The sequence below is a fragment of the Colletotrichum costaricense genome (genome assembly GCF_030867565.1).
Source record: "Colletotrichum costaricense strain IMI 309622 chromosome Unknown Scaffold_8.1, whole genome shotgun sequence".
Lineage (NCBI taxonomy): Eukaryota > Fungi > Ascomycota > Sordariomycetes > Glomerellales > Glomerellaceae > Colletotrichum > Colletotrichum costaricense.
The window spans coordinates 2,185,308-2,209,023 of NW_026848237.1; the positions used below are offsets into that span (position 1 = coordinate 2,185,308).

General features: G+C 54.1%; 7 protein-coding genes across 7 annotated transcripts; 3 read left to right on the top strand and 4 right to left on the bottom strand.

Moving 5' to 3' along the window:
- Positions 1-2,356: 2,356 nt before the first annotated feature.
- Positions 2,357-2,611, bottom strand: CCOS01_08743 (uncharacterized protein; the record flags this gene model as incomplete). The annotated part of the gene is made up of 1 exon (XM_060456904.1): positions 2,357-2,611. One exon carries the CDS (start codon positions 2,609-2,611, stop codon positions 2,357-2,359), a length of 255 nt encoding a protein of 84 aa, XP_060313178.1.
- A 3,753-nt stretch (positions 2,612-6,364) lies between these two features.
- Positions 6,365-9,996, top strand: CCOS01_08744 (phosphatidylserine decarboxylase; the record flags this gene model as incomplete). The annotated part of the gene is made up of 5 exons (XM_060456905.1): positions 6,365-6,523; positions 6,620-6,664; positions 6,729-8,922; positions 8,978-9,729; positions 9,787-9,996. 5 exons carry the CDS (start codon positions 6,365-6,367, stop codon positions 9,994-9,996), a joined length of 3,360 nt encoding a protein of 1,119 aa, XP_060313179.1.
- Positions 9,997-10,953: 957 nt separating this feature from the next.
- On the bottom strand, positions 10,954-11,208 carry CCOS01_08745 (uncharacterized protein; the record flags this gene model as incomplete). The annotated part of the gene is made up of 1 exon (XM_060456906.1): positions 10,954-11,208. A coding segment is annotated over one exon (255 nt), but the record flags the coding sequence as incomplete, so codon positions are not given.
- Positions 11,209-13,837: 2,629 nt separating this feature from the next.
- Positions 13,838-14,074, bottom strand: CCOS01_08746 (uncharacterized protein; the record flags this gene model as incomplete). Its single annotated transcript, XM_060456907.1, has 1 exon — positions 13,838-14,074. The coding sequence occupies one exon, from the start codon at positions 14,072-14,074 to the stop codon at positions 13,838-13,840; it is 237 nt and encodes a 78-aa protein (XP_060313181.1).
- Positions 14,075-16,976: 2,902 nt separating this feature from the next.
- On the top strand, positions 16,977-17,291 carry CCOS01_08747 (uncharacterized protein; the record flags this gene model as incomplete). Its single annotated transcript, XM_060456908.1, has 1 exon — positions 16,977-17,291. The coding sequence occupies one exon, from the start codon at positions 16,977-16,979 to the stop codon at positions 17,289-17,291; it is 315 nt and encodes a 104-aa protein (XP_060313182.1).
- A 1,163-nt stretch (positions 17,292-18,454) lies between these two features.
- CCOS01_08748 (uncharacterized protein) lies at positions 18,455-18,682 on the bottom strand (the record flags this gene model as incomplete). The annotated part of the gene is made up of 1 exon (XM_060456909.1): positions 18,455-18,682. The coding sequence occupies one exon, from the start codon at positions 18,680-18,682 to the stop codon at positions 18,455-18,457; it is 228 nt and encodes a 75-aa protein (XP_060313183.1).
- A 2,046-nt stretch (positions 18,683-20,728) lies between these two features.
- Positions 20,729-23,371, top strand: CCOS01_08749 (uncharacterized protein; the record flags this gene model as incomplete). The annotated part of the gene is made up of 3 exons (XM_060456910.1): positions 20,729-20,814; positions 20,898-21,797; positions 21,877-23,371. The coding sequence occupies 3 exons, from the start codon at positions 20,729-20,731 to the stop codon at positions 23,369-23,371; spliced, it is 2,481 nt and encodes an 826-aa protein (XP_060313184.1).
- Between the last annotated feature and the right edge of the window lie 345 nt (positions 23,372-23,716).

Sequence of the window (23,716 nt, forward strand, 5' to 3'; positions counted from 1 at the left end):
CGGGTATCCGGCCGGAAAAAGAGACCTCGAGGCTTGTCGCTTGGCCCTGCCATCGCTGGGGCACGCCTCGATCGAGCAAAAGGCCGTAGTTGCTCCTTTCACTCTGGCGTAGTGGGTGGTGGGTGAGCGCTGAGCCCTGCGTCATAACTGGAGCCTCTCCCCTCCACCCCAAGGCTAAGCCGGGGGCAGCCACCGAAAGATGGAAGGCCAAGACGGGTCTTGAGTTGAAGGAGGGTTGAGGAGTGGGTGGGTGGTTACGTTTGCTGGCATGGCTGAGAAGTCTTGGAGATTCAGGAGGGAATGGGGTCATTAATGGCCGTTAATTACCTTGGGTGAGGACGATTCATTATCATTTGCTTTCTCGTTGCCGGAGGCCTCGAATGCTTGGGCTTGGCTTGCAGGCTCCGGGTCTTGGAGCCGATGCTGTGCAGGCGGATCGAAGCCGAAATTTGACTTGGCCTTTTTTTTTTTTTTTTTTTGCTTCTCGTTGCCTTGGATGATAGCGAAGTGCAAGAAAGGGGCCATGGTGTACTGCGTAGACTCTAGAGACTAAAAGCAAATCGAATAGGAAGAGGCTGTGAAAGAGACTCGAGAGTCATTCTGACGAAGATGGGCGTGAGCTGACGAAGTGGCATTGAAAAAACCGGCCGATCGTTGGACGTCCTGCTGGACTCATCCGTCTACGCACATGTTCCTTTTGAGTGAGCCGGAACACCAATGTCAGCTTGCCTGTCTCACCCTATTGTTGTCTATTGGCCTGGGTATGATTCGAGCGAGTGATTTCGGCTGAATTGGATTGGGCCCGGCGGAAGCGACCTTAGAAAAAGCGTCGAGAAACTTGGTCGTGGCCGCCCCGTCTAAGTGGGATTGACGATGGCACGACGGTAGGCCGTAGGAGCTGAAGCCTGAAGCTCGGATCGCCGGGACGTCCAGACGGCCCGTGCCCCACCAGGCTTTCGCTCACTGTGTTCTAGCGCCATGCAATTTTTAGGTCACTACCTATGGTACCTTACCTATGTAGAGTAGGTCTTTGCCGTATAGGGCTCAGAACACAGGAGGCTAGGAAATAGGAAAACTTACATGTATACCGGGTCCAATATGCTCATTATTAAGGCTCTCTATTCAGATTGTGCATGTAAAGAGAAACCAGGAGCAGTGAGTGTGACACTGAAGACCAAGGTGAAGAGAGTTCCTCATCACAGAAAGTCTGAAGTCTCTACTACTTAGGCGAGGTACTTGAGTACTTGGCGACTGACATGATTACCTCAGCATCGGAGGCGCCGCCAATCTTGACTTGTTGAGCGTGCTCTGTATCCGTACCTGGCAGGCTATCCCAAGACCAACGATCATCTATCTCTGCTACTGCCAACTCTCGAAGCTGACCTCGAGTCTGGGGAAGATGCCACCACCAGTGTGTATGATTGGGAGCTCAGAAGCTAACAAACAAGAGCCGGGCAAAGATGGAGGGTGTTTTGATGACGAGGCTTGCCCGTGCCAAGATGGGAACGGTTGGCAGTTCATCGTTTGTTAGTCCCTCTGCAACCTTGAGCCTAAGGTACACACTACTGTTGTAAGGTTGAGGTGACGTTCAGATGGCACGAGCCGCTTGTCTTGGCCCGCGCTGGCACTTGGCCGGAGAAAGATCGACCAAGACTCCAAGAATCTTGGGCGGCACATTGGAAGGCTTCTCTGTGCAGTACCTACGCATCATCAGGTCTTGGCGCAGAGAGCCTCTCGATATGTTGCACTTGGAGGGAATGAAGATGGAGGAAGGTCGGCCCTTCATTTTTCACACACTCGCTCTCAAGCCTGCAGCCCGGCACCCCATGCCCGAGTTGGGTCGTACGGATAGGGCAGAAAAGATGGAACGACGGAAGCGCGGCAGCAAAGAAAGAAGGGAAACCCGTCTGTAGGGTTCTGGACAGCCATGTCGTACGGGCCACGGTGCGGTGCTGCAGGTGTTGTTGCAACCGACGAGGGGCACAAGCCGACAGACTGGATTCGTGGAGGTGGAGGGGAAGAGGGGGCCGCGCCATCGACGAACTACACCACATCGAGAGACGGTATGGGGTTCGTATGATATACCGGAGGCGGCGGGACTTTTGAAGAGGGGGTTTCTGTGAAGCGAGAAGGATAAATTGAACGGCCAAGACAGGCCGACAACGAGTTATCTAGGCCCGGCCCAGGGGATAGAACTTGTAATGACAAGTATGGAAAATTTCATGGCAGTGAAGTAACACAGTCGTGACAGTGAGTGATTTAAAAGATATGCACACGTTGTGAAACTTGAAGGTCGGGCTACATTGGCTGGAAGCAAGGGAGAATCAAGTGACAGCCGTTGGATTGGAGCGGTATTTCAGGGGGACGGGGAAAGGTCTGGAGTAAGAGTCCTCTGCCTGGCTGGGCGAGCTGGAATTCGACTTGCTTGGGAAGATGCCGGGTGAAGCGTGTATGTATCTGTAGAGTGAGGAGATTCTGGGGATGGGAGGGGCATCGTCTGGGGCCATGGACATGGACCAGGACTTGGGCCTGTCTCAGTCCCGGCTGAAGATTCGTGGCCTGCTGCGTCTGGGTAGAGACTCGGAACGGATTGAAGCGGGAAATCGGACATGATGATGAATTGATAACTATCCAAGAGGGGCTACCCAGGCTGTTGGGCAATGCTTGGGGTAGCTATGGAGCGGCTAACTCGACTTGGGAGGTCTGTCGTGATGCGCGATATGTTGACGAGACGAGAGTGTCGCTAATTCGGCGACAAGCGACCGAGAGGATAGGCACGCGACCGACGGGGCGGAAGAGGAGAGCAAGCCAGCAGGGGATGACATTGACAGGGAAGCGAACGAACGTGAGGGAAAAGGACAAGCGACAGACGGGATTCGGGATGGCATAATGACCACTGTGGATGGGGCATTGGGGCGAGATGGGGTTAGAACAGGGAGCTGCATCTAACTGGGGAGAGAGTCTGATAGGATGGACAAATAAGGTGCGCAGTGATGGTCAGGCACGGGTTCTTGTGCGAGTCCGAGATACTGTGTCTGACTGCAGCTGATGATGAAGGGGAGTGATGGGGATAGGCCTTGAGTAATGAGAAGATTATGGTCCATATGGTGAAAGCAACGGATGAAGAGGCGGTGGAAATGCATTGCGACGGAGTTCAGAAACAACAACAAGGTTACCTTAGGCCCTGAGCACATGTGAAATACTCCAAAAGCAAGTTTGAATGTGCGCTGTTTCTCACTCGTAGGCGTAGGCGTAGGCGAAGACGAAGGCTCGCGCTCGCACTCGCCCTTCATTTTCGTGCCTGTCTTGCCTGTCTGTGTCTGTCCACAGCGAGGGGGCCAAGCATTCTGGCGTTCCGGCTCATTCCTACCTGCCTTACCTTATCTTGCCGTCTATGGTCTTGGGTACTACTTGCTCTTGGACTTGCGTGCCTGCTCTATCTCATGCTTAGATTATGAGTGAATTATTCGTGTCTCAACTCTAAGGAAACCGAGGTGGTTGCAGCTGCCATTGGAATTGAGGAGCGATTAGGAAGGAGCGTCTAAAAACACTTCGTCCTACCTCAAGTGCCTCAGGTATAGAATACTTCTGTTACTTTTGTAAACGGGAGGATGTCGTTCCTTGGGTGTTTCCATTTCGGTACGGCGGTACCTCATCTTCCTGCTTACAAAAGTACTTTAACAACTGGTTTTGCGGGAGATGTACCCAGCCACAAAGTACACGAGCTGACACCAATGTCAGACTAGGCGGGTACGTACTGCAGAAATTGACCACCCTCGAATTGTACAACTCTGGCAGGCCGAAGATTGGGAATGCCACACTCACATGCTCGCTCACGTATTGTTACGAGCTGTACGGGATACTGGGGCCCTCAATGTTAGAGGACTCGAGGTACATGTCTTCCTTGGGGACGAACCTGGGTAGTACGAAGCAGAGACAGCAGATAGAACTCGCTTTCGCCTACCAGACCTCACCTTGTGTACGCATGACGTGAAGACGAGAGGCCACCTTCTCCAACCGGTGCGGTCGGTGAGTGCTTGGGTGGGCGAAATACCATACATTACCTACTTTACCAGACGTTTGTAGTATTCAACAACCTTGCCTTGAGAAGTAGTGAGAGGAAAAGATGCAAGACAAAAACATGGCCCGGACCTCCCCCTCTTGGTGTCGTCTGTTCTCGTTCCCGAACTCTACTTGGGTTCTTCTATGATCTAGGTACTCCGTACCCATCTTCCTCACCTTTTTAACCTTTGGGCTTCTATGAGCGTGCCAGCAGTGCCTGGACGAAGGCGTGCTCAACGCCTAGGTAGCTGCGAGCGACCAAGGTACCAAGTGATACACACCTCCACTACCTTGTGTACATTGTAAGGTGAGGTGACCTACAGCGTCTTCTCTCTTAGAGTTCTTCCCAGAGATTGCTGTTTCTGGCTGTTTTCAACCCGAGTTTCTACCCATCTTTGGACGCCGCTTCAGCTTCAGCTCCAGCTCTCCAGCTCCATCCGTCTCCAGCTCTGTTCCCTGCTCAGGATCCCGTCTCCCACCCCAAACCACGCCAAACGCCTCAAGTGAACCCACCCAACCGCACCCACATCACCCCAAACAGTGACCACTTTGCCCGCTAGGGGACTGCACCACGAGCCGAAGCACCCGCGGACCTTCCCAGCCAACGGCCATCGCTGCCCACCAGTAGTCGTCGTATCTGGGACGAAATACGCTGGAACATACGACGAGACGAGACGGTACTTCGCTCCACCACCAAAATCTCACCGAATCTCAAAGTACCCGCCCGGCCTGAATACCCTCGCTATACGTTTTGTCTGGTGTCTATACACGGCCACATCGGACGTAAAAACAACAAGAAAAAAAAGGTACCTCGAATACTGCGTCCTTTGCAATTCAACTAGAAGTACATGTCCATATTTTTTTTTTCCCAAGGTACGTAAGATGGGCAACCGCTCCTCTCTCTCTTTCCCCTGGCCAGGCTCCAGAGTTGCTCTCGCTCCCTCTCCGTCCTCGACCTCCGCCTGCATTGAGCCGTGGACTTCTGCGACGTCTTTGCTTCTGCCTCTTTCTCGTTCTCTCTTCCCGTCTCTCTCGCCCTCTCCTCTACCTTTTTCCTATTTTCCCTCGAGACTCTGCTCGCAGGAAAAAAAAAAAAAAGCGTCTAAATCATTCTAATACCCTACCCTTTTGTCGGTTCCTCCTGTCGGGCCCTTCTCCCTAGCTTACTCCTTCGTTCCAGTTGCACATGGCGGTGGCGCCAGGTTGGATGTGCATCGAAGCCACATAATTAAATCTGTACATTTGTTCACTCAACTTTCCATTCTCGACCCCGGGCCTCTTATTATTCAGACATCAGCCCTCAAGGGGCCCCAAGCTCCTACCTCATCTCTCTTCTCCCTTCTTCTTCTCTTCGTTGCTCTCTGCTTCCAGCCCTTCCCCTTTTTCTCACCTACTGCTACTTGTAGACATTTCTTTCCTCCGTGAGATCCATCATCGACCAATACTGACATTGGCTTCATCTCAAGGTCATTGACGGTTCCCACCCTGCGAGGTCAAAACCTGAACCTGAATTGGTCTTCAGCTGTACGTCGAGGCAACCAAAGGCCCCTGCTCGACACGCTACCAAAAGGCCTCCCCAACCACATCCGACAGCAATTGTTACGTGTGGCTCGCCAGTCATCGCCAATTCGTCCAGAGCTATCTTGAGTAGACGCCACCTTTCGCTGTCCGGCGTCGTTGAGCTGTCCAGTTGGCAGGGAAGCACATATCGCAACGAACAGAACGCAGCGTCGCACTCGTTGAGAAGCGCGGATCAGCAACCAGCAAGCTACACTACTACCGAAACCCTGTCACCACTTGCAGCTGCGCTACCTCATCTCCTGAGCGCGCGCGCCTCTGCCTGCTTGCCGCAAGCCACTGCCCACCTCCAACCAGCACCACCGCTCCACTCACTACCTACGCCTTTGGGCCCTGCCAACAACAATTCGAGCGCGGCAATAAGCAACAGCGACAGCAAGCCGAGGTGTGTGAGAGGTCGAAAAAGAAGGACTGCCTTGCTGTGTACGCCCACCCCAGAAACAAGTCGGACATTTCGCCTGTCGGGTCATGACAATTGGATAGTCGCTGGAGCCAAATACGTAAGGTACCGCAAGTACCTGACGCGACCTAAGGCTTCCCAGCGCTCCGCATTGCGTCTCCTACGTCACCCCGCCCCCCCAATCTGGCCGCTCTGCCCGTGAGTGTGTCTGCTCTTGGCTTGTCGCCCTCACACACACGTCGTGTGCCCTGCGCCCTCCAAACCCTCTTCTTGGCTTGCCGCAACTCTTTTTAGGGGCCGCTCCCCGACCCGCCGTCGTCCACCATGGTCCGCATCATCCCTGGACGACTCAAGTCCAGCTCCTCCCTCCGCAACAGCCGCAGCAGCAGTCCTACGAGAAACAACAGCACCGGCAGCACCAACAGCAAGATGGAGCTGAGTCCAAAGGAGAATGGCTTGACCTTGAAGGTCGTCGTTATGAAGGTAAAGATAACTTTGGCATTGTAGCGCCGATGCGCGGATCCAAGCTGGGTAGCCAACACACAAGACACACGATTGCTGACGCTTGATGCATATTAGGCTCGAAATCTTGCCGCAAAAGACAGACGCGGCACATCCGACCCAGTACGAATTCGAATCCAACCCACGCGCGCTTCCGTTATCCATTGTCTAACATGAACTCTTCTAGTACCTGGTTTTGACACTCGGTGACGCCAAGGTGACCACCCACGAAGTGCCCAAGACTCTCAATCCAGAATGGAACGTCATCGAAGAACTACCAGTCAATTCGACCCAGAGCCTCCTTCTCGATGTTATATGCTGGGATAAGGACCGCTTCGGCAAGGACTACCTTGGCGAGTTCGACCTTGCTTTGGAGGAGATCTTCGCCAACGAGCAAATCGAGCAAGCCCCGAAATGGTACCCTCTCAAGAGCAAGAGACCCGGCAAGAAGACCAGCGTGGTCTCTGGCGAGGTCATGCTCCAGTTCACCCTCTTCGACCAGTCCAACACAGCCGCTTCCCGCGAACAAGTATTCGAGAAGCTCAATGCCCTGCTCAACCAGTTGCCTGCGGGCTCCCGACAAATCACACCGACCATGACCCCCCTCATCCAGCCGGTCCAGAATATGAGGGTCAGCGGAACAAACCCGTCACCTCCCCTGTCGCGCAACCAAACCGACGCCTACCAAGAAGATGACGATGACGATGATCTGGATATCGAAGATGATACTCCCGAGGACGACGATCCCAGCAAACCCGAAGTCGCCGAGAAACGCAAGCGACGCCTGAGGATCAAGGGCCTCAAGAAGAAGAGAAGAGACCAAACATACGAGTTCAATAATAGTGGAAGCGACGTTGTGGGAGTCATCTATCTTGAAGTCTTGAACATTACGGATCTACCCCCTGAGCCCAACTCGACCCGGACTACATTTGATATGGATCCTTTCGTCGTTGCGTCACTCGGCAAGAAGACGTATCGGACCAAGCGAGTGCGGCACAATCTCAACCCGGTCTTCAACGAGAAGATGATTTTCCAAGTACAGGGTCACGAGCAGACATACTCGTTCTCCTTTACCGTGATGGATCACGACAAGTACTCTGGAAATGATTTCATCGCCGACTGCTCATTACCCATCAGGGAGCTCATTGACAAGGCCCCCCAGGCAGATCCCGAAACTGGTCTGTACGACGTACCCGAACCCCATGAGTATGTCGCCCCTCAACAGCGCCGCTTCAAGAAGCTAGGAATGTCCCGTACATCATCTTCCCAAAGCTTGAGCAAGGTGCGACCTGGATTGTCGAAGAATGCAAGCAGTGCATCCACAACTACCCAGACCGGAACAACAACGCCTACGCCTCCCGCCCAGGGGTCGACTTTGAACCCTGAGTTCCTGTCTCCTGAGCAAGCCCTCGCAGGAGCCGGTGCGCAAACTGCCGAGCTTGAGGCAGACGATGCGGAATTTCACGACTTCAGCGTCGCCCTGAAGATGAAGGACGCCAAGAAGTGGGAGGCCAAGCACAACCCGGTCCTCTACATCCGCGCCAAATACGTCCCTTACCCGGCTTTGCGACAACAATTTTGGAGATCGATGCTCAAGCAATACGACACCGATGAGAGCGGCCGCATCAGCAAGATCGAGCTGACTACGATGCTTGACACCCTCGGATCAACGTTGCGCGAGTCAACCATTGATAGCTTCTTCCAGCGTTTCCCCCACAGAGCCCAAGGCGATGACATATCGGACCTGACATTCGACGAAGCTGTGATATGCTTGGAGGATCAGTTGGAGGCTAAGAGCCGCCCACAACTCAGCGTCACAGACAGAATGAAGGGTATGCTGCCGGATGCTGACAAGGTCAAGAATCTGCTCTCTGCTCAAGGCACCAGCAACGTTCCCGGCGGTCTACCGGCAGAAGGGTCTAGCTCATCCGATGGAACTCTCGACGTTCCGGAGCTCAGCACTCCTGGCGAGGAAGGTGAATTGCTCGACCGGGACGACCTGGCTGAGGACCGTGCCGGCGAGGAGCATGTGGTCGAAATCAGAGAGTGCCCCATCTGCCACCAGCCGCGCTTGAACAAGCGCAAGGATACCGACATCATCACTCACATTGCAACCTGCGCAAGCCAGGATTGGAGACAAGTCAACAACCTCGTCATGGGCGGCTTCGTCACCGCTAGCCAGGCCCAGCGCAAGTGGTACTCCAAGGTCATCACAAAGATCTCGTACGGCGGTTACAAGCTGGGAGCCAATTCCGCAAATATCCTTGTGCAAGACCGAATCACTGGCCAAATCAACGAGGAGAAGATGAGCGTCTACGTCAGACTAGGCATTCGCCTGTTGTACAAGGGACTGAAGTCGAGCAACATGGAGACCAAGCGAAGTAAGTTTCTGATGCAGGTAGTTCACGAGAAGCTCGACTGACAATGCTATTTTAGTTCGCAAGATGCTCAAGAGCATGAGTGTTAAGCAGGGCAAGAAGTTTGATGATCCGGCTTCTAAGGCTGAGATCCCCAAATTTATTGAGTTCCACCGCCTCGACATGTCTGAGGTGCTCCTTCCAACAGAAGAGTTCAAGAACTTCAATGAGTTCTTCTACAGAGCTTTGAAACCCGAAGCTCGCCCATGCTCGGCCCCTGACCGTCCTGACGTTGTCGTGTCTCCCGCCGACTGTCGCAGCGTTGTCTTCAACAGTGTGAACCAGGCGACCCAGGTTTGGATCAAGGGCCGCGAGTTCTCCATCAAGCGCTTGCTTGGTGATGCTTATCCCGAAGACGTGAAGCGGTTCGAGAATGGCGCTCTTGGTATCTTCCGTTTGGCGCCCCAGGATTACCATCGCTTCCACATCCCTGTGGATGGTGTTTTGGGCAAGCCCAAGACGATTGCGGGAGAATATTACACGGTGAACCCCATGGCCATCCGTTCCGCTCTCGATGTCTACGGCGAAAACGTCCGAGTTCTCTGCCCAATCGATAGCCCGACTCACGGCCGCGTCATGGTCATCTGTGTTGGTGCCATGATGGTTGGCAGTACTGTGATTACGCAGAAGGAGGGCGCGCAAGTGAATCGTGCCGATGAACTCGGCTACTTCAAATTTGGTGGCAGCACGATCGTATTGCTATTCGAGCCGGGCAAGATGAAGTTCGATGACGACCTGACTGACAACTCCAACGGGGCTCTCGAGACCCTAGTAAGTTATATCTCAAAAGCCCCCCTTATCGAAAGTAGCTGCTGACATTATTTGTAGGTTCGCGTAGGCATGTCTGTCGGACACGCCCCCGACCAGCCTCAGTGGGAACCCGACATGCGAAAGGACGCAAAGGACGTCACCGATGCCGAGAAGAAGGACGCCAAACGCCGTATTGGAGGCAGCCTCGGCAGCGAAGAGTCATCCAGTGGCGAAGATACTCCGAACGCCAGCGCCGGCATCACCACGCACGCTGCGTCGGCCATGTAGAGTCGCCGTCTTCGCGTTGCGTGTGAGCGGTTCGGGCGCCATGTGCGTTTTGCCAGCGGTTCCGAATACGAGTACCTATCAGTGACTGGAAGATAGAGGAGCAAGAAGAGGTAGACAACAAAACGGCGTTGTGGAAGAACTGGGCGATTTCCTCGCCCTTCGCATGAGCCGCGTCGAGCTTGTCTCCTGTGGTTTCGCTTCTGCGACGTTGGTGGCTTTCAACAGACACACGACATGGCTGAATGCGACAGTAGTACAGCGATTGCAGCGATTACGGCACCGAGCATAAGGGCACGGGATGTGGGAGAGCACACACATGATTGGATCAGAGGCAACACTTTTTTACGAAATACAGAGTACAGAAAACGAGAGTAGGGGAGAGTCTAGGGTGCGGGGAGGGCCTTGCTTGGCGAGGTGGGGGATCAGCAATGTCGCTCGCTCGCTTTGAATGAATGCAGCAACATGTCAGTTTTCTGTAAAACGGGCCCCCTGGTTCATGATGAAGCCAAATGTGATGTGGTGACCAATGAATTGATGCGTTGAGGTCCAAAAGGGAAAGTTTCCTGCCTGCAGTGAGGCCCCAGATGAGTGCATGTCCCCACGATGTAGGGAAGGGTGCAACAGCGTTGATTGAGACTCTGCGAGGTTGGGCGCCATGCTGGAGATGATGGACTACACGAATCGCGTAGGGAACGAGCAAAGCATGGGACCAAAATCATTTCATGACTTTCTTCTAGAAGGACCGGCTAGAGTCTAAGTAAGGGGAGAGTTGTTCATGGCATTGATGAAGTTAGGATGGAGAATGTGGAGGGGGTTAGTTCCTATTATTAGGCATTGACGAGGTTGAGAGTTTGACTGGGGGTTTAATTGATTTTTATTTCTTTGTTCGTCATTCGCGAATGGCCCTCATCCCTTTTTTTTTTTCTTCCTGGTCAGGTCTTTTATTCAAGGATGATACTAGTGTGATCCGTTAGGAGAAGTTTTTGGAGGTTCCATGTGATGTTGCCGTGTGCCGACATGGGGATGCCTGGTTGGCTGAGTTGGCCCCTTTTTCTTGGGAGTGTCAGTGGGAAGAAGTTGGGAGTCGCGAATGTGTGTGTGTGTTTGTGTTAGGTCGAGTGGTGGAGTGGAGTGGGGTAGAGTGAGTGAGTGAGTGATGAGACGGTGGTGATGATGGGTGATGAATGATGGGTGACGGCTGAACCGTTGTATGAGAGGGGATGAGGTCGGAACGGTAGAAGAGAGTGAGGATGTTTGGTGAAGCTGTGAGAATGACGCGAGGGGTGGGGCACCACCGAAGTGAGTGAGTGAGTCGGTGAGGAGGGGTGCGTGTGGTGCAGGTGGAGGAGGGACTGAGTCGGAGGGTGGGGGAGCAGCAGAGCAGCATCGTCGACGGTTTTATGGCGGTTTACTTTTCATTTGATGAGGAATCTTGTTTAGTGCCTTGAGGGAGCTTCAACGCATTCGGATTAAGTAGACTTGCTAGCCTTTTTCTTTTTGCTTCTTTTTGTTCTGTCATCTTTTGGCATAAATCTGTAGGGGTTTGAGAGAGGGTGCAGTGCTGTGGAATGGTTCTTCTCTTTAATGATGGATGGGGAGGAAGAACTGCAGAATGGTCAAGTGACAGCGCAACTCCCACAATCTCGTGACCGCGGGTTTTCCCAACTTTTATTTACAATCTCTTTCCCGAGTGATGAATCTCGCAATATGTGTATGTGAGGAAATAGTATAGTATAAAAGTGTGGTAAACAACGTCCTTGGGAGAAAGAAGTGGAAGACGCGCCCAAATGGTGTTGATGTACGGTGAGACTTGGTTACTTGGGACATTGAACGATGACCAAAGACTTTATGGATTAGCCATCCATCGGTACATGGTTGACGGCTGGCCCCCCGGTCCGGACAGAGCGACGGCAAGGTCACGGATGAACCGAGTCGGACGCGGGATCCGGTCTACGGAGCCCCTGACCCTCGGGAACGGCGACCGTGCACGGTGACGAAATTGAGAGGAGGGTAAGTGGGATGCTGGATGATCGTTAAAGCGAGAGAGAGGAACCCCAAACCACCCCCTTCTTCCATTATTACGAAGGTCCTCCGACGAGATCACGGTGAACAGCTTGACGCGCACGACGCGGTGCGGCGTAGTCACGTCAAGCAGAGACTAAAATCATCATGCTCATCAGTGGAGGGGGCCCTCCCGAGTCCTCCCTAGTGTCTGATGTTCAGTCTCAATTCCAATGCAGGTCCGGTCCTCCACCAAGGTAAACCAAAGTGGATTCCCGCCTCTCTCTCCCTCGATCTTCCTCTCTCGCCCAGTCATTCGTTCTGGTGTTGGTCTCGCGTGAACTAGGGTGATGGAATTTCCCGTGAGCTTTTCCCAAGTTTTTCCACCCCCTCGTTGCGTCATGGTGGGGCCGGGTCGACAGCGGTCTACTGTGTACTGACTCTACTCTTGAGCTACGATTGTTCCTGGTTTCGGAGTCCGGACTCTTGAAGGGTTGGTTGGAGATGCACTCAATGTGTGGCTCATGTGGGGTAAGTTACCCCCCAAATCGCTCATAGCCTCATACGCAGGACTCCGTACTGATGGTACGCGATAATAATGTACGTAGGCAGTAAGGGGGGGGCTCCGCCCGACGATCACTGATTGATAACAGAGAAGTGCCGGTTCGGAAAGGGAGAGGGGGGTTCGAGAAGAGTCGGTGTCGGAAGTCGGATGTGGACCTACACGTGTATGAACGGAGTATGGTCCATGGAAGGGGCTGAAGTTGGTTAGGAGGAAACTTGGCACGTGAAGAGGGTCACTCGGTTGTAGACGGGGCATTTTAGACAATTTGTGATGACATTGGACCGACTTTGTGAGTACAATGTTTCAATCACAGTTGCCAAGAATAGCGATGGTGGCACAGAAAGAAGTTGATGTGAACAATTTATTTGGGGGTATCTATTCCATACACGGGAGCCAGTGTTGGAGGCTCTGCTAAAGAAGAACAAGAAAAAAAAAAGATACCAAATGCAAGGCAAGCAGACGCAGGTAGAGAGTCGGAGGGGTGGAGGGGGCAAAGCAAAGATGGAGACGAATGTCGTAGCTTTGCATGTCTCTCGAACGATAATGTTGCCCCTTCCCCTTCACATCCCACCTTCCTCCGCGTGCCCCGCCGGCGATACAATCATGGAGGGGGGCTCTCAACTCCCTTTCCCTGCCTGCTGATGGTACGAGCAGCAACTTGCAAAGAGGAATTGGTACGAAGCCGAGAGTACAAAAGAGACAAGAAAAGTGGGCTTGATGTGATGCCCGACCCTGATGGCGTGACGGACGAAACCTTTTCGGATTTACGTCCCTTTCCTCCCAACCCCACCCAAAAACTGCCGGAATCTGGCGTGAATGTTTGATTGATTGTGTTGTGTGCGCCGTAAACTCCCCGATGCTGTAAATCCGGAAAACTCTCAATCGAACGAAGGTAGAATTGAGCGTTTGGCTGGTGGTTCTCTGTAAAAGTCCCGCTGTTGATAAGGCACCCGAACGCGAAAGCGACCGAGTCAGCGGCGCCGGTTGGAGGTAACGTCGGCACGGTGGGGTGGACTTGAGCTCGCATGCTGCAAGTCCAGCTTTGAAAGATTGATGTTGTTGTTTTCGAATTCCAATGTCCTTGACGCCTTTCCGGTTTCCATGACTATCGTAAATGCGTACATGCAGGTAGCCCAGTATCCCAAGTTCAGATGATGTGTTACTTGGTCCAACTAGATAAGAGTGGTTGTGGAGAGCTCTATAAACACCCCAAGCTGAAGCTCAAAGCTTCATGCTCAGGGTCCAAGAGCCGACCGAGATGCGTACAGTCGCCATCTATTTGGGTCCGCGCCACGAGGAGGCAGACGGTGATCGAGACATGGGAACGGTGGTCTCGCTGCGGTCGCTGTCCATGGAGCGCTTCTCAGGAGAAGGGCTGCGAGGGAAGTAGGAGGTCATGCTGGGGGCCTGGACGCCGGGGGAGGGCAGATCGGAAGGCGAACGGCGGGTTTCGCGCCATGAGGCGTAGATAGACTTGCACAGGTGTGCGGACATGGTGTATGTGGGCGACATTTTGGAGTTGGTGTGTGAGGTTGTCGTGTAACAAGACTTGTTTGTAGGTTGTAGGATGTGAAGAGACGGAGAAGCTCTCAGGTAGTTGTAGAGAGGTGGTCGCGTGCTTTGTATAAGAGGTATAGTGAGGCTGAGAGCAAGTTGGATGTGGAGTTATCGACACGCGGCTCTGGTGGCAGAGGCAGAGCAGGATGGTGGTAATAGGGCTTGATCGGTTATTATTAGAATCCTTGAAAGGGAGAATGGGAAACAAGATGATAGAAGGCAGGCTATGAGGGGGAGCAGACGGGCTGCATTATATTTGGGCTGGAAGTCGTGGGCAAAGAGACGAACTGCGCGGTAGGCGTGGATGGTGGGCGTGGCACCAGACCAGGCACCAGGGGGACCCTTTTTTTCGCTTTCCCCTTCCTCCACTTTCTCCTTCTGACTTGTACCACAGTAGGATGATTTGTACGAATGCCACAGGTAGGTACTGCGTACATTTGTGATGTATCTTTACGGCGCGCGCGCTCCTATCTGTCAACTTGGACCCAAATCGGCGGGCGGGGGGGCACGAAACATGCGATTTGGCGTCAAAAGAGGCAGAAAACGGACGAGGGCGGGCATGGGGAGATTGAGTGTGACTCGCTGCGCAGAGGGAACCACCCACTAACAAGGCCCGGCGAGTTCCCTTCACACCCCTTCCTGGTGGGACGAGCAGGCAACGCAGGCTGGCAGCACCTTCAACCCTTCAACACCCCCCACTGCCCAAGAGGATAGCCGCCACAGTCAAGATTCACCAATGAAGAGCTCAGAAGAGTGAGATTGATGGCTTCTAGCCAATGGACGCTGAGGCAAAGTAAGCAGACGGGAGAATCTGGTGCAATCTGACGGGAGGAAGGTGGGAGTGAAAACGTACGATTCGAGGCCTGTGGCTGTGCTAAATCATCATACGGACGGGTGGGCGTTGGTGGTCCGGAACTTGAAAGGGCGGACGGGTCCCTGTGGACGCACGAAGTACTCCGTACCTACACATGTATCCCGTAAGGTAGGCTGGGCTGACCATTTTTAGCCACGGCACATCATCTGGTTCGTCGGCCTGGCCCTTGAACTTTGAAAGGCCCCCCATCTAGATCCAGAAGAGCTTGCCAGCGGAAAGAAAGAAAGTGTGACTGGATATGGCTGGATGCCGTTGTTGGTCCTTTTGGCGGGGGTTTAGTACTTAGTTCGACGTTGGGTACGAGGTACGGAGTATGCGTGGGATAATGATCTGTTTGTTAGCTGTTGATGGATATTGAAGAGCGTTGGTATCTCACCAGGGTGAGGTCTTGTCCACTTCCAAACTGCTCACTTTGGGACATTGCCATTTCGGCCATCGCAAGATACACGACGACATCTTGCTTCAAGATGATAATCCAGCAAGACTGACGACGGAGAGAGGGGCAGATTCGTTTGACTCTTACCACGATACGTCACTGCTTGCGTGCTAGGGATGGGGAATGAGCAAGCAAGACTGACACCAGCCACAACAGGTACCTACGCACAACTACGCAGTTTACCAGGATCTTCATGATTGGCCAGGGTTCACGACCAAGGCAGCTGCACCACGATCTACGCCTGCCACGGTCAATAACGGTCCACCCGTGACCGAACCGACCCTCGCAAGGCAGAGGCAAGAGATCCCGAAGTGGTTGCCGGGACTTGGTCAGGTATCCGTTTACCGTACGGTACTACTCCGTATGGGCAGTACATAGGCCCTCAGCTGCTACCGTGCTACATGCATACTTGCCCAGGTCCAAGAGAGGCAATGGCACTGTGGATCGGCCGCTTCGGGTCGGAGCTCCTCCCGAGTCTCTGCTCCGACTTCCTTTCCCGATGGGATGCCCAAAGGAAGCGGACATCTGCCAAGTTTGGGAACTCAGGATTGGCCTTTCGGATTTCCCAGCCTAACGCCGCGCTAGGAGCTACGTGAAGGTTGCGGCAGATGAGCTCCAAGGCTGACTGGTTGTGGACGGTATGCCTACTTTGGAAGTAAGGTACCAACAGTACTTTAGATTTCGTGAAGGGCAGAGAAACCCGCCCTGCCTTACAGGCTGGAGCTCCACGTTCCGAACCGTGGGGGCCCGAAGCTTCTGCTGCTGCCCCGCGACAGCGAGACCGACCAGCAGCCTGCAGGCCACCTTCTTCGAAACCTTAACGCTCCAGCGATGCGGTGCTCACACGACCAAGCTGCAACTCCTCCTGCTGTGCCGATTGGAGCTGCCGGAAACCATCTTCTTCTGCCTTATGGCTCGGCGCGCGCGACACTCGAAACTGTAAGATGTACCGTATGTCCGTACTTCCGGCAACCATTTCCCGCCGGTTTACCAGTTGTGGATGGGACGAGTTCGTCCCAGTCTGGGGGACTGAGGATGTGGCATGGGTTAGGTAGTGAGCTGTGGGTTTCCAATGGTTCCAGATGCTCTCTCATTCCTTTTTGGGGCTCTGGCGGCTGAGAAATGCTGACCAGCTTTGCGTTGGCTGAAATGCTGATTGTAAATCACAAAAGGGCAAAAGACGGCACGCCATTCTGTGTGGAATTGTAGAATGGTCAGCGTGTGCATATTTGTAATGTGCCTGACAAGCTGACTGTGGAAGTGGTAAGGCGATTTGCATGACTGGTCGAAGAGGAATCATCGAGTCCACTCGTTCGCTGGCTTTGCAAAATGTTCCTTTGACGTAGAGTCTTTTGGGGAAGGCGAAGAATCCCATTTGTTCAAGGTGACTGAAAAATTGACCAATTTCAAGGAGGAACATTGTTTGCCAGCTGTGGTGCGAATACCTGCTCCGGTAACTATTCTAACTCCGTGGGGTGGGCCTGCCCTACTTATTTTGATATGGAGCCGAACAATACATGAACATCCGATATGGTGTAGTGGCCAACATGATGCCCTCTCATCTAAGTGAGAGGTTAGGCATAGCCCCGAGTTCGATTCTCGGTTTCGGAATATTTTTGCCATTTTCACTGATTACATCTTCATGGAGTGCGTTCTCGGCTTGTTGTTCATCTTCATGTTGTCAATTTGACATCCTTTTGCCAGTATTCGTCTGGGTGGTCGTTTTGGCTGATGTTGTACTGGCATTGTCCGATGCCTTCGCAGCGACCAACAAACAAAAACGTAGGGCTCGTGCGCTCTTGACAGACATCTTTGATGGCATCCAACACCAAAGATGCAATTTACGCACAGCTCTCCGCTAGGACCAACTTGTCAAAGTTAAGCAGCCGCCCGTCAGTGGTCACCTTTCCTAGCAGAGCCGTCACAGAGTTAGTCTCACTTGTCACCGCAATCCTCAGGTCTGCCGAGGCGATCGTTGGCAGATATAATATGAGACGTCAGAGCTTAACGGCCTAACAGATCCCGCAGGGCGCCCACGATGGCGCACTTCGGTCGTTTCAAAAGATGATGGCTGGCCGCTATCTCACATCTCATTCGGGGAAGCTGGCCTTCTTTCTTATTCTCTGGAGTTTTGGACGTGGTGGTTGTGTATAGCTCGCCCATCTTATTGCGAGATTGCGTCGGTGAGTCGTCAGCTGAGGGGAAGGATTTGCTTACGGCTCACCGTCCGTCCACAGACGAACCTGGGGTTGACAAAAGCCCAGCGTCTGTGAGCGCGGTGGTGTTGTGTTAGCTTCGGGCGCAAACTCACAAGCAGTTGCCCCAAATATGCGCAAGCATAGCGAATGTTAATGTGCCATTTGCCATGATTCCCAATGATCAGAGACGTTTCGTTCTAGATTCACTGATTCGTCCACTCATCATTCTCCTTTTCAACTGCGGTCGCTTTGAAGTGGAGAGTGGGCCAAACGTCCGGGGCAGTGATGGCGACGGCTGCGGTGGGCGACGGAGACAGTAGGAGATTTGAGGGTTGAGAGGGAAGCCGGCCGAGTCTATGCCATTACGACATTGGAGCGTCGCGCAAAAGTCGCACGCGCACTTGGGTTTAATTGAATCTGGGGCTGAGAGAAAGCCCGAACGGTGCGAACGGGAGTCTCCCAACATCCCAACCTTTCCGATCGAAAGTGAAAGGGAAGGGGGTTCATCTTTAATCGACTTTAATGACCTCTGCTCGTGGACTTAATGCGCAGAGTGAGGCTGTGAGGGAAGCACGAGGTGAGGGTGGGGTGATGAATGGGCAAAATCCTATTACTCCTGGGATGAAGAGGCCAGGATGAGGCAACCTGCGTGAAGTTTGAACAGGAAAAAGCTGTTGGCTGTAACTTATAGGTGCCCGACATATGGTTCGACGGGCATTTTACGCCAGACTTTTTCTAGCGCAGCACACTCGATGCTTCTCGAGTTCTCAGCCCCCTTGAGGGAGACGTTGTTGAAACAGGCAGACCCCAGATGCGGTGGTATGGGGCTACGCCGGACGCATGAAAGTGTGAGTGGTGCCTGGCTCGCCTTCACATTTCGCGGTCTTGATGGGTCTTTTGGGACTTTGGGTTGAACGGAGAGGACCAGATGGGATGGGGGCGAGGGGGATATGCGGTAGGGATGATTGGATCTTGGGTGAATGAGAAACCCGGGTTGACCGTTCCAGGCCTTGAATGGTTCTTTTCTTGTGGGTTGAGTGAGGGTTCCTCTGCATGAAGGATCATGGTGGACAGGAGGATGCTTCTTGAAGGGATGCCAGCTACGGGGTCGGTCGGACAGTCCCTTTTGGAAATGTTTCGATTCTAGAGCAATAATCCGTGAGAGACTCATCCATAAGAGGCATAGATAGTAGAGTTCCAGCCACGCGTGCCGTAGGTAGGTAGTCGAAAGCCCATCGGTATGCAGGTGTCTACGCAGTAGAAGAGCCAGAGCCAGAGCCAGAGCCAGAAGAGAACAAGTCGGTTTCTAAAGATGGAAAATGCAGAGTGCCATGGCGGCCTCTGATTGGTCTCATCTGTAACCAGACCAGCCGTCCACCGGCAATGCTTCCCCCCTTCCTGGTTCCTTTTTATTGTGGATTTTGAGGTGCTTCAAGTCTTTCCCCCCTCCCCCCCCCCCTGCACCTTTAGTGTTGAGTTTGACTCTAAGGTATGCAGCCCTGGCGAACATGCGCAGAAACCGTCCCCTTGTCTGCCCCCTTCTCGGCCGTCGTTTCCTCCAAGAGACATGCCGGTAGTTGTATGTGCTTCTATGCCCTTCATGACAGTAGTAGCGAGGGCTTTACGTCTGAAACAGCAATGGGAACTGTTGGCATCCATTCGTGTCCGTCCCAACGCGGCCTGGACTAATTCCACCTAATTACATCTTGCGGATACTCTCACTAACGCCGCCGCCGCCGTAGCTCCCGGATCGACCTACATCGTCCCTCTCTTCTATTATGGGCTGCAAATGTTAGTCCGCCGCCGCCGCCGACGCCTCTTGATTAAGTACCCTTTCTGAGGGCAAGAAACATACTCAGGCGTGTTGGTCAAAGTCCCATCGGTGAGTTGCAATGTTGGCAAGCCAAGCCAGCATTGACCGAGATTCGGATTTCCTTCGTCTCTCAAACGTCGAGAAACAAAGACATTGTCAGACACGGCCGGCACTAGACAAGACACGTCAAAGTGATCAATGCTTTCTTCTCTATCTCTTCTTCGTCTGTTCTACCCATTCTCCTCTTGGTCCCAGATGATCGGATCCTCTAGCTTTGCCCTCGACTCACACTATGACCCGTGAGCTCATCAAAGCTCAGCCACCCCTATTGCCAATTACCCAGCACGGTCAACGATATGGCTCTGCGGGCTTTGCTTTCTCTACTTTTTTCTCTCTTGTCATCCAATCTACGAACTGTCTAGAGAAGAGTGAATATGGCTGAGTCGCTCACCACGCGCGAGGGCTGCCATCTCATCTTGCATCTCAAAGCATCTGCATCCAACATCCCTGGTTGCTCTCGTCATGCTCCGACGTCGTCACCCCTCCATCTTCGGGCATTATACAGCCCCATGTCACATCTCCCTCGAGTCTCCCCCTCACCCATCCACACACCGTGACCCATCCCACTAGTCGTCCTCGACTTGCGCTGCGGCTCATCCTTCCGCATCAGAATAGAGGCCTGAGAAGTCTCAAATCCCTTCCTACGCCGAAGGGAAACAAGGTCCCTCCCCTGCTCATGATCTGCCCATGCCCTTAGTCCAATAATCGGTCACCACCCTTCCTCCACCTACGCTTCTGTGCCCTTCCTTGTCAGGGCGCCGCCTCTCCCGCACCAGGCCCGCCGTCCGAGTCTGAGAGGTCGGACGGACAAGAGAAGGAGAGTAAAGAGAGGCTAAGAGAGAGTCCTCTGACATATACAAGACGATCGCAAACCCTGGCGCTCGGCCATGGATGCCTTTTTCCCTTCCTCCTTCCGCCCCCTTCACCAAACGTGTCAGTTGCACGTCACTCTAAAACTCTATTCTGTTTTGTCTTTACTGTTCTAGACGAGACGAAAAAGAAGCTGCTGCAAAAGAACCAGGCCTACACTCTTTCGATCTGCCTTCTGTTGCTGCTGCTGACGCCTCTGCCTCATCCCGCATTGACCGGCTTCTACTAACTATACTATACTACACCTTATCCATATTGGCAATACCTTCAATCATCCTTCTTTTTCATTCTTCTTTTTTAATCTCTTCATGTCCATGTGCCGCGCGAACGACTCTGCGCTGCCGTCCTCCACGAGGTCATGGAAGTTGTAATTCCACCCAGAGATCATGGGCCGTCCTACAGATATGTATGGGACGACGAAGGGCAGGTCGAGAGGATAGAAAGGTTGGACCATTCCAGCACACCCTCTTTACAGAATCTTTAGAGTTAAGTTTGTGCAGTCAACTAACATAACTCCCTCAACGCAGAGTCCGCTTTCAAGAAAACAATGAACAGAGAGATAGTACAGTGAGCAGGCAAACGGTGCAATGGCCTTTTCTCCGTCACCAGAGCTCCGCTTCCGATGTCGCCTCGTCGAGGCCTTTTACTGGCTTCACGGGGAGCTTCCCGGACCCGCAAAGTTTTCCACCAAAAGAACCAAAAGAACCGACACGAAGAGCGACGTGGGCGCCGGGAAAGCGCAACTCGACGGCTACAATTCTGGAAAATATCGTCCCGGATTACATCATCAACTACATCAGGGGAGAGACGCCCGAGACCATGGCGCAGCGGAGAGAGGAACGCAAGAGGCAGACGGAGAGCCCAGACACATTGGAGGCACAGGCCGCCGCGGCGAATCACGCGGCCGCGCAAGGATTTTACGACGAGGCGACCACGGATCGACCGTCGACAGGCGAGAACGAGATTGGGGATCTCGAACGGATGCTGCCGCCGGCGGACGAGAAGCGCGGAGGCGGAGGGACCTTAAGCAGGATGAAGTCGGGCTGGAGGGCCGGCATCGCGTTGAACATCATCATCGGCTTCGCCATCCTCATCGTCGCCATCGTGTGCCTCGTCCTCGCGCTCGTCGTCGTCGGCATGATCAGGGGCGAGAGCATCATCTTCAAGGGCTCCTGCGCGACGGCCGAACAGCTCAAGATTGGCCTCTTTGTCGCCATCAACGTCATCACCATTGTGCTGCTGTCGGCGGCCAACTACGTCTTCCAGGTCCTGAGCAGTCCCACGCGCATCGAGATTGAGATGGCGCACGACGGGAGGCGGTGGCTCGACCTCGGGATCCCTTCTTTTAGAAACCTGCGTTTCGTCTCGAAACCGCGGGTTGTCATGACGGCCATCATTATGCTGGCGGCCGTCAGTACCCAAGTAATGTATGCGCGCGCTGCTGCTGTTACTGCTGAAAGCATGCTTCCCTTCATCAGATCTGACAGGCGTTGACTTTCTCACTAGTTATAATGCCGTAATCTTTTCGACACAACCTGGCTACGCCCACCAGGTCGTCTTTGTCACACAAGAGTTCCTTGCCTCGGGCCAGTTTAGCAACGCCTCAGAAACGAACGCCGGCGGTCTCTCCAGAGGCGATATTCTCGACCTCCAAGACCTAGCGTCCCGAAAGCAGCTCACCAACTTCACAAACGCTGAGTGCGCAAGTCAATTCGGCGGCGTCTACCAAAGCGACTTCACAGCCGTCGTCCTCGTCACGGATGTCATCGCTCCCAGCAACGCCCTCGTCCAGACCCAAAAGTCCGGATCCTCCCTCGCCCCCTTCATCGTCAACCCGTCCAACCCCACGCAGATCAAGATCAACAGCTCTTCGGTCGATTACTGCCTCGCCCGCCCCGAGGACCGCAACCCCTGCACCGTCGTCCTCAACGGCTCCCTCCTCGGCGTCATCGCCATCCTCAACCTCGTCTCCGTCTCCGCCATCGGCGCCGTCTACTTCTTCACCGGCTTCGAGCCCCTCGTCACCCTCGGCGACGCCCTCGCCTCCTTCATCTCCCAGCCCGACCACACCACCCGCGGCATCTGCCTCCTCGACAAGACGGACGTCAAACAGGGCCGCTGGGGCTACCGCGAGGCCAAGTACTGGACCTCGCGCGACCACTTCTGGTTCCAGACACCCGGTTTGACCCTCTGGACCTTTTGGCTCATCACCTGGGCCACGCCAGCCGCCCTCGCCGCCGCCGCCCTCGCCGTCTCCCTCGGCAAAGACCCGTCCTCCTCCCTCGGCGCCTTCGGCAGCGCCCGCCCCCACGAGCTCTACCCCCTCCCCAACGGCGGCGCCCGCGCCGGAGTAGCCATCGTCGCCGCCCTCCCCCACCTCCTCCTCGCCGCCCTCTACCTCTCCACAAACGCCCTCCTCTCCTCCTACTACCTCTCCCACGAGCTGAGCCAGTACGCCCTCCCGGGCATCTCCCTCCCGCTCCGCGTCAGCTCAGGCCGGCCCCGCGGCACCCAGACGACAAGCCTCTACCTCACCCTGCCCCGCCCCCTATCCTGGCTCCTCCTCGCCTTATTCGCGGCGCTCGGCCTCGTCGTGAGTAACGCCGTGCCCATGGTGTCCGTCGACATGCGACCCGCCACCCGCGACGACAACTTCCCCATGCCCATCAACGGCGTCGGCTTCAGCGGCGTGGGCCTGCTCGCGTTGCTGGCGCTGCTGGTCGTCGTCGCGGCGCTGGTGCTGGGCCTCGGTCTCCGGCGCGCGGACCCGTCGCCCACGAGCGTCGACGGGGAGAAGGCGGGCAACCCGCTCGTGCTGCAGGGCGGCGGGTGTTCCGCCGTGATTACCTCGCGGTGTCACCGCCCGCCGAGCGACGTGGGCGCCGCGTATAGCAACGTCGCGTGGGGCGTCGTCGATCAGGATCCCGAGACTACGTTTGGGCACGCTACGTTCTCGAGTCAGGGCGTGAGCGTCTTGGATCCTGCCAAGGGGTATGCTTGATCTTGGTCGCTTCGTTGGGTCACCTCAGTGTTTGCATATTGTTTCTTATTCCATTTCCCGTTCAGCTGTACATATTTTCTCTTTCGGGTTCTACAGTACCCCTTTTGTCATGAGTCGGGGTCACGAGTGCTCTCTGCTGGTTTCTTGTTTCGAAAAAAAGTTTCTGCATCTGGGAAAGGCATTGTAATGGTGTTAATTGGGGAAGTGTGTGTGTATGTATTATTGTTTTAAGCAAGGTCGGAGGGCAAAGTTGGTCTGGCTTGGTAGTCAAGGACTTGAGAAACGGCATAGAGATGGGAAACGAAATGGATGATGACGATTGGTGTCGTTCCCTTCGGCCAAATG